This window comes from Rattus norvegicus, chromosome 11 (genome assembly GCF_021556685.1).
Source record: "Rattus norvegicus strain SHRSP/BbbUtx chromosome 11, alternate assembly SHRSP_T2T, whole genome shotgun sequence".
Taxonomy (NCBI): Eukaryota; Metazoa; Chordata; class Mammalia; order Rodentia; family Muridae; genus Rattus; species Rattus norvegicus.
The window spans coordinates 41,627,166-41,636,131 of record NC_141544.1 but is presented as its reverse complement, the minus strand read 5'-3'; the positions used below and the strand labels follow the sequence as shown (position 1 = coordinate 41,636,131).

Here is an 8,966-nt window from a genome sequence, read left to right as displayed (position 1 = left end):
GCTGGATAAATTTACCAGGGGCCCTATTAAAACCCAGGCACACTGATTTATGGTTATAGTCAATCGATGGGAGGCATTTCGGGGATCATCCAGTTTTATGGGAGGTAGGAGCGCTACTTCCTGGGTATGAGAGCGTTCAGATGCGGCCTCAGACAACAAGGAAGATGAGTCTGCAGACAGAACTGCCACTCTCTGAGAATATATAAAGGGACAAGACGAATGGGGTGTCACACTCACACCTGACGTGCTCCCAGCCGCTCTTAGACCACCACCACCCTCTCCAGTTCACTATGGCTAACCGTAACAACTGCTCCAGCAGCTGCACCTCTGGATCCCTCAGGAATTCCTGCCACATCCCAGCCAGCTCCAACATTGCCCTCTGCTCTACAAACATGGGCTGCGGAGAGGTCTTCTGCGTCCCCAGCAACTGTCAAGACCACACCTGGTTCATGGACAACTGCCCAGAGACCTTTGCAGAACCTATCAGTGGCCAGCCACCCAGCCGCGAGGCCAGTGGCTTTGAAAACTCTTGTTGCTCTTCTGCATATTGTGTGCCCAGACCCTGTCATGGATCTGGCTATCTTCCCACGACTTCCTTCATCTCTGGATCTTGCCTCCCAGCATCCTACAGGCCCGTGAGCTATGTATCTAGCAGTTGCCGGCCAGTGAGTCCTTTCATGAACAGCTGCCGTCCTGTAAGCTGTGGATCTGGTGGCTACCGCCCACTCCCTTGTGTATCCAATAGCTGCCGACCCGTGGGCATCGTCACTTATGGATGTAGGCCTTCAGGTTGTGTGACCTATGGCCCTCAGACCATTCACATTGTGTCAAACAGCCTGAGACCTCTGCAGCCTGTCTGCGGTGGTTGCCAACCGGCGATCCCTGTGTTTGGCAGTTGTCGTCCATCTTGCTCTGCACAAGGAGGCCAGTAGCCTCCTTGTTCTAGTGAACAGCAATGACGAAGATCCAGGATAAAACTTGCAACTCTCTGGATGTTCACTTCTTTCCAGTTAGCATCTGCTTTTCCTTGTTTGCACCGTGTCTCTGTTAATGCAAACTGTTCCTTTCACACTGTGACTTGCTTTTATCTTTCCCTTGAAAAATCTTGGCCCCTATTGCCACTCATGTTGCTTAGGTGGGAAGATAATCTACCTGATATGATCTGCACTATAATAAACGAGATTAATCCAGAATTAAGAATCTAGTGCATTGAGTTTTCTTTCCTGACTTCATTTGCTAGGGGACACTGCACTGTCAGGTATATGCTACCTGACATGGGGACAGTGGTTTATTATTTAGGAGTGTAATGGCCTCAGAAAAATATGGGGGACCAAATCATGACCTTTCTCAAAGTTATGGTCAAAAGGAGAGCTCAACACTAAACCTCTTACCTCTGACTTCTATTGCACACACCTCCACCAGAATATTCTCTAATTGCAAACCAGGCAATAGGCTCCTGTGTGAACCTAGGTTGTTTCCTTTGATCTGATTCCATAAGACAGGATAAGTACTTTCTTGGTTGCTGTTGCCCTGCCTTCTTCTCTGGATTTAGCCCTTACTACTTAGCATTGCAAGTACCATGTACCCACACTCTTGTCTGACATACAGTGTCCCCTAAATGTATTCTTTTAAAATGATCACCACCATTTTATACATGCCACTATCAAGAACACTTTGACCTTCTCCGTCTGTTGGAAGTATCACAACACAATGCAAATTCATTAATGAACCTTGGACTTAAACAACAACTAAGAAACCATGAACACTCACGCTATGTAGAGTTATGTGGGCGGGGTGCAGAAGAGACAGAGGTGTAAAGAAGTCTGATACGTACTATCAGAGTTTGCCAGAAGTCATACACTGTGGAAGACATCATAATTAAACCCCATTAATTAAATAAAGCTGAACTGTAAGTATGTAAATGGTCATCTTTTTGCGGATACTGGGAATGGTCTTCTTCAAATGCAAGAATTAGAAAAAAAGGAAGAAGAACATTAAAACCAGACTTAAGTGTGACATAGATGCTAGAATAATCGGAAAAGGATTTTAAATTACTCTGATGTGTATTCTCAGAAATATGATCAAAAAGCCATCGGGCAAAACAGAGAGATAGAGATTCAATGAAAGGATTTTTTTTTAAATACTAAAAGCACTTGTGAGATAAGAGACCAAGGACATAGGCCCATTACAAGTCCAAACTAAATTCTGAGATGACAGAGCACTTCCACTCTCTCTGCCATATTTCCGAGAGAAACTTGGCCTGGTAAATAGCAAGAAGCAGACACGTACTTGTAGTCTTTTCTCCCAGATGAGGCATGTGTCGCTATTTCACAGTTCTAATCCTATCTATAAAATTTCCAGCACTGGCAGTGAGTTCTTCCTTTTAAAAACAAGTATTTATTTATTTTGCAGTGTTGGGTGTGCGACTAAAGTGTCCTGTAGGTAGCATAAAAACTTTGCCTTTACAACCTTAGCTCCAGAGTGACAGAGCAGCTCCTCTCACGTTCCTAATGCTGTTGTTGTAAGGCCCATTTGCCAGAGAAGATGGGATCTGTACCTTCAGTTTCTGAATCCCGTCCTAGACAGATTCCTGACACCCAACCATGACAATTAAGTCTTTAGAAGAGTCTGCCTCTGAGCGAGACATGAAGCTGTAATAGATTTGGTTACATTTCTGAAGAGGAGATCATCTCAAAGTGAGACTAATGGAACTATAACACGTGGGCTGTTTTGTGCTAAAGATGTCACTATTACTCTGAAGGCTGGTCCATAGACTCATCCTACCTGCTTCTGAGCGTCAACATGGAACCATAAAGCATCTTCCCAAAGCACATGTCATGAGATCATTGTACTAAAATCCTGTGACGTTCTTCCAACTTCTAAACTATTTCTTTGAATTTTTTGAGCAAAAGATGCTGAACTTATAACTGGCAAGAACATGAACCATGTGTCCTAGAAATTGCTAGAGGCTGGACATGACATAATATGAAGATAGAAAGTCTCTGGTATACTGAACATGAGGCAAAGAAATAAAACAAGAAAGACATAAGTATTGGTAGCTAAGAACTTTCAAACTGAAAGAAAAATAAAAACAAACACACAAAAACATGAGACCAGAAAATTCTGCATGCTCAGACAGTGTATCGGCGCTGATAATTGAAGAGATAAACATTCACAAAAAGAACTTGAGGTTGGGTCTACCATTCCAACTGCAGAAACCAGACAGAAATTCTTCTCTTCAAAGGAACTAGAGGATGAGCTACCCCAAACTTCCTTACAGAAGTTACAACTACAGCAAGACATTTTAAATGGGTGTGGTAATGTGATTCCTATTGTCCCTTGCCTTTTACATAAATTTGTTTTGTGTGTTAATGAGTCTTTGCATAAGATGCATGTCTGATAGGCCCAGAAGTAAGGAGAAGGCCTTGTAACCCTTGGAACCAGAGTTACACATGGTTCTGAGCTGCAACATTGATGTTGAGAATCAAACTCTGGTCCTCCAGAAAGAGCATCCAGTGCTCTAAACCGCTGAGCTACCTCTCCAGGCCCATCATGTCACATTTTTATTTAAATTATTAAATTGCTTTACTTTGCTGGATTCTGCTTCCTGAAATAACTAGAAAAGCCTTTTTTAAAAAGATAAACTGTTCAGTCCAATAACATAGTGTGTTGTTGCGTGGTATGACTAATACAGTTGTATATTTTGAAATTATTTCAGCATGATACATTGCTAAGCATGCAAGACACCCTTGCATCATGGCAAACTCTCTTCTGGGTGCTAGGAATGTGACAGTAAACAGTTCAATCACAGAAAGGGTTGGAAAATAAATGGTAAATACTGATAAAAACGCAGTGATGTAAGAGGGTATTGTGGAGCACAAAGAGGGAGTGGGAAATATTATAACAAATAGAGGTGATTCTATTTAGAAAAGTCAGAAATATTAAACTGTTAAGACTTATGACTGACAGGAGAAGGCAGGTTTACTGCAGATGTCACTTCATCTTCCTGTCCTCTGAATCTCAAGCCCAGCTCTGCATCAGATCATTTAGTGTAACCTCCCCTTCAACCTTTCTCACAACCCTGTTCCCTGTCCCAGCCCCCAACTCTGGGAAGCTGCCAAATAGGCCTGCCAGAGCAACAAGTAGGCCAGTGAAGCAGCAGGTAGGCAAGATTCAGATCTCCTCTCTCCCTCTTCTCCTCTAAATCCAGTGCCTTAGTCTCATCCTCAGCTCTGCAGCAGACGACATATTGACATACTGTGGCCTCTCCTCACTCTTTGCCCTTATTTCCAGAGAACTAACTATATCCTGGTTCACACCATGCTTTCCTCCCTCCTGTGAACTCCTTTAGCCCCACCAGCACATCCTAGTTCCTAAGTGTAAGTTCCCAGTGCCTATGAACACATTCTACATAGAACCGGAGTGGCCACACCTGGCAAGGTCCCAGAATTTTCTACTAGGGAACACATAGCCACTAAAGCCTCCAAGAGCCAGAATGGGCAACGTAAAACAAGGTGGGGGGAGCACTTAATCAACAAAGACAATAACAGAAATTAGCGCTGAGAATTATAATCAATTCAAACCCGAATGTCTAAATGCCAGCATAAAAAAGATAATCAAAACAGCCAGGACAATATGTCTCCACTAGAGCCCAGCAACCCCATCCTGATTATTCCAAGAGAGCTGAAGCACAAGAGAAAGACTTTAAAACGTCCCTGGTGGACATTATAAAAGTTCTTAAAGAGACAATGAGTAAATCCCTTAAATAAATCTATGAAAACACAAACAATAGAAGGGAATGAATAAAACAGATACAGAAAAATTGCAATAACCTTCTGCATCCTATGTGATCATCTTGGATTAAAGCTGGGTATCAACAACAACAGAAACAACAGCAAACTACAAACATATGGAAACTGAGAGACATAGAAACCCACTCCTGAATGAAACTGGGGCAAAGCTGTGTGGTGATGGTGCACACCTTTTTACCAGCACTTGGGAGGCAAAAGTAGGCAGATCTCTGATTTTGAGGGCAGCCTGGTTTACGTGGTTAGTTCAGGACACCCATGAGAGTGTCAGTCTTGAGAGAGAGAGAGAGAGAGAGAGAGAGAGAGAGAGAGAGAGAGAGAGAGAGAGAGAGAGAGGCAGAGAGGCAGAGACAGAGACTGACAGAGAGGTTAAAGGCTCTAGAATTTAATGAAAGTGAAAAGCAAACATTAACCCAAGCTTACAGGATACAATGAAGCAGTTCTAAGAGTCAAGTCCACAATACTGGATCCTTACATAAAAAATTAGATCCCACACCGGAAAGCTGTGTGAAGAAATTACACCCCAAAAAAGTATATGGGAAGAAAGAATCAAACTTGGGGCTGAGATCTATACAAACAATAGCCATAGCAAAGAACCAATGAAACGAAGAGTTGGCTCTTAGAGAAAGTGATCAAACCTTATCCAAATTTACTAAGAGACTGAGAGAATGTCCAAATAAACAAGACCAGAGAGAGAGAGGAGACATAACAATAGATCTGAGAAAATCGAGAGAATCTTAGAAATATACTTTGAAAACAAGCAAAAAAAAAAAAAGCCAGATGTTTTTACCACAGAATCACAGAATTCTAAATTCTACCAGACATTCATAGAAGAATTAATGCCAGTGGTCCTCAAATTATTCCACAAGAGAGACAGAGAAAGAACTCTTACTTAGTTTTAGTGCAGCAGATAGGAAGAAATAGAGTCACACACATTATTCAAATGCACAGATAGAGAGACACAGAGACAAAAAGACAAGAAGAGACAGACATAAACCGAGATACAGAGACAGAGCTCGAGAGACACAGAGAAAGTACCTGGAACAGCCTTACACCTGATGATTCCCCTCAGATCCTGACCCTCAGGGCTCAAGGAACCCCAAGGAAGAGGTGGTAGAAAGATTGTTAAGAGACAGAGGAGGTGGAGGACCTAAGAAGGCAGTTACAGGACCAAGGCACAGGTAAACTCACAGAGGTCGAGAAGTATGCACAGGGTCTGCAGGGGTTTGTACTGTATGACATGCTAGAACTGAAAGGAGAAAAAGATGCTTGCTCCCATTCCTCACCCAGGAATCACAGAGACTTTACCTTCGTATTTCTACTAACTTATTTTCTCCTCATCCAAAGCCAAAATATACTAGCATTTTCTGAGAGTGCCCTAAAATGAACATTGTATTCTCTCCGATCGATAAACACTTGACAACAAAAAATGTATTTTTCTCTTCAAGAGCCTCACTGCTTAAACAAATTACCCTTAAAGGTAGGCTATGGTCCCAGCAGTGGCCAACAGAAAGCCAGCTCAAAGGCCTCTTTGAGGACTTCCTTGCCTTTCCTTTGCTTGTCACATCAGGATCTTTTTTCTTCCTTTTTACATTATCCTTTTTAGTCTTTATTTTTACTTTTACATATTACTTGTTCTTCTCTCATTTTCACCCATACAATTTTTCTTTTCTTTTTTCCCTATTTATTCACTTTACATCCCTATCGCAGCCCTACCCCTCCTCCCAGTTTTTCTTTTGTTTCCTTTTCTTTTCTCTCCCCTCGTCCTCTCTCTCCTCCCCCTTCCTCTCCCCCCCTCTCTCCACACACACACACACAAACACACACACACACACACACACACACGCGCGCGCGCGCGCGCGCGCGCTGACAATGATTTGTGATTACAGGATTCAAAGAGAATACCATGTGATAAACTTGCCAAGGTGTGATCAAGAGACCTTTAGAGGTAGGTCAAGGCTTGAGCATGGAGATCAAGGTCACATTCATTAATCATAGAAAACATCTCTTCATTAAGATCTAGAAATAAAAATGGGAACTCACTGGGTCTGTCCACTAATTTCTGTGATGTCTGTTTGACCATAATCAGCAGACACAGCTATTGACTTGCAGTTTCTGCTCAGAGACTTTACTGTCTACTAATTTATTTCTTCTAATTTATTTTCTTCTCATCCAAAGCCAAAATATACTAACATTTTCTGAGAGTGCCCTAAAATGAACATTGTATTCTCTGCTTCCATTTCTTATCAGTTATTTAAAAATAATAATAGAGTTTTGAATATGTACATTTTTCAGGAAGGAAGGTTCTCTTACTAACCTCACATGGTAACTCTCTGGAAAACATTGAAATAATTTTATTTCCATGACCTGAAGAAATTAAGCTTTCTTAGTAAAGAGCCCTTGTCTAGACACTTAAAGATCAATAATCTCAAAGACAGATTGAGAGAACACCCCAAATCTATATTTTGTCACCTCTACCCTGACACATCCCTATTCTATCCGCCATCCCTGTATACATCCCAGTGAGGCTGTTCAACTCTCAGACCCTGTTCCACAGTAGGAAAGCAAGAGCCCACAAGAAAGTGTTTCGAACACAGACGAACTGCAACTCAACCTCCGTTGTCCACAGCAATTGAAATTTACACAGCTTTACATTTTCCTCATGAGATTCTTATTGGTTGGAAAGTACTAGGTGTTTTCAGTTCAGTTCTCTGGGGCAGCAGTAGCTTTCTAGAAACAACTGTAGCACAGACCTGTAAGTTCATTCCAGAACTTAGCCACCGGCCAGGTGAACAGGCTGTATGTTAAAGCAAACCTGCCGTCTAGTTTACTATGAAGAAACCCATTCTCCATCACTCTCCTTATTTTTAGAACGAAACAGGGCTTTGAAGCAGAGGAAACAAGGAAATTCCTCAAAGCATCATACTGAAAGTGTCTCCATATGAAGTTAATAACCAACATCCTGTCTTTTCTTGCTGAATTCCTTCTGGAAGAACACAGAAAGTAAAAAGCTTCCTAAACAGCACCCATGACAAAAAATATACATATTGGAATAGAAGAAAAGACCAGGGTTTGAACAGAAAGCAACAACTACATAAAATATAAAACAAAACCTCAGAGCCTCAGAGTCTGAAAGTACATTGGAAAAAAATTGGAGGTTTTTGTTTAAAATTGAATCTCCAGACATATTCATTCAGCATCATTTATTCAGAAAACAGTTTTGAATGTCTGTTAAACACAGAACACCATGCTATAGTTCAACAAAGCACATTTCCATAGACATCTATTCTCTGGATCCTTTGTGTTTCTGAACTGACAGTTCGCGAGTACCAGCAAGCTTGGGCCTTGGCTATAGCAGCAAAGCAATGGAAGTTTGGATGCAATGTGCTCCTTGGGAATCTCTGCCTGATGGGTGGCAGTGAGTTTGATAGGAAAAGGAGGTGTTTTCTTTAATGTAAAATATTTATAGAGTTTCAATAAGAAATGCCAAGGAAAAACAATTTCCATTAGTAATACCTTTCAGAATACAATGGGTTATTTTTTTATATTTTATGAAATCTAATACTTTGGGAATGTGAAATGCAAAGTTTCTTACCCAGTACACCCTGGACTGTGCTTCATAGACTCATCTTCAATAAATTGGATTGTTGGATCTGATTAAAACTGTGCGAGTGTGAATCACTGATACACACACTTATGTGCTTCACTGTTCTTCAAGTCTCTACATAGTTTTCGAAACAACATATGGCACAACAAAGAGGAATCTTTTAAAACTATCCTCTATAAATTGTTCATTTTCTTTTGGGTTCTTGGAAAAATGCCTCTTTTTATAGAGGAGGTATTTAAGACATGGTTTTAAAACTTACAAGTCAAGATATAAATACATGGAGATAGATGTAGCCTGGTGTTCAAGTGCTTGCCACACATGTGGAGTCTAAGGAACAAGCCCGTGTGCTGAAAAACAAGGCCAACAATAAAACAAAAGAAAGCTAAGCAATAACAGAAAACCAATCATGGTGATGGCTTAGCAGGTTAACATATTAGCCATGTGGATGTGGGCACAAATGCAGCATAGTGTGCAAGCAGAAGTCAGAAGACAATTTCTAAGAGTAAATTCTCCCCTTTTGTCATGGGATCTGGGGACCAAGATCAAGTTAC

The 8,966-nt window shown here is 41.3% G+C and overlaps 1 protein-coding gene across 1 annotated transcript; it reads left to right on the top strand.

The window, feature by feature from the left end:
- Window positions 1-234: 234 nt before the first annotated feature.
- Krtap26-1 (keratin associated protein 26-1) lies at window positions 235-1,200 on the top strand. Its single transcript, XM_087577401.1, has one exon. It carries the CDS (start codon window positions 291-293, stop codon window positions 930-932), a length of 642 nt encoding a protein of 213 aa, XP_087433527.1. The 5' UTR covers window positions 235-290; the 3' UTR covers window positions 933-1,200.
- Window positions 1,201-8,966: the final 7,766 nt, after the last annotated feature.

Bases quoted from the DNA above. Each gene is read 5' to 3' on its own strand.
- Krtap26-1 (XM_087577401.1), top strand. From the start codon at position 291: ATGGCTAACCGTAACAACTGCTCCAGCAGCTGCACCTCTGGATCCCTC.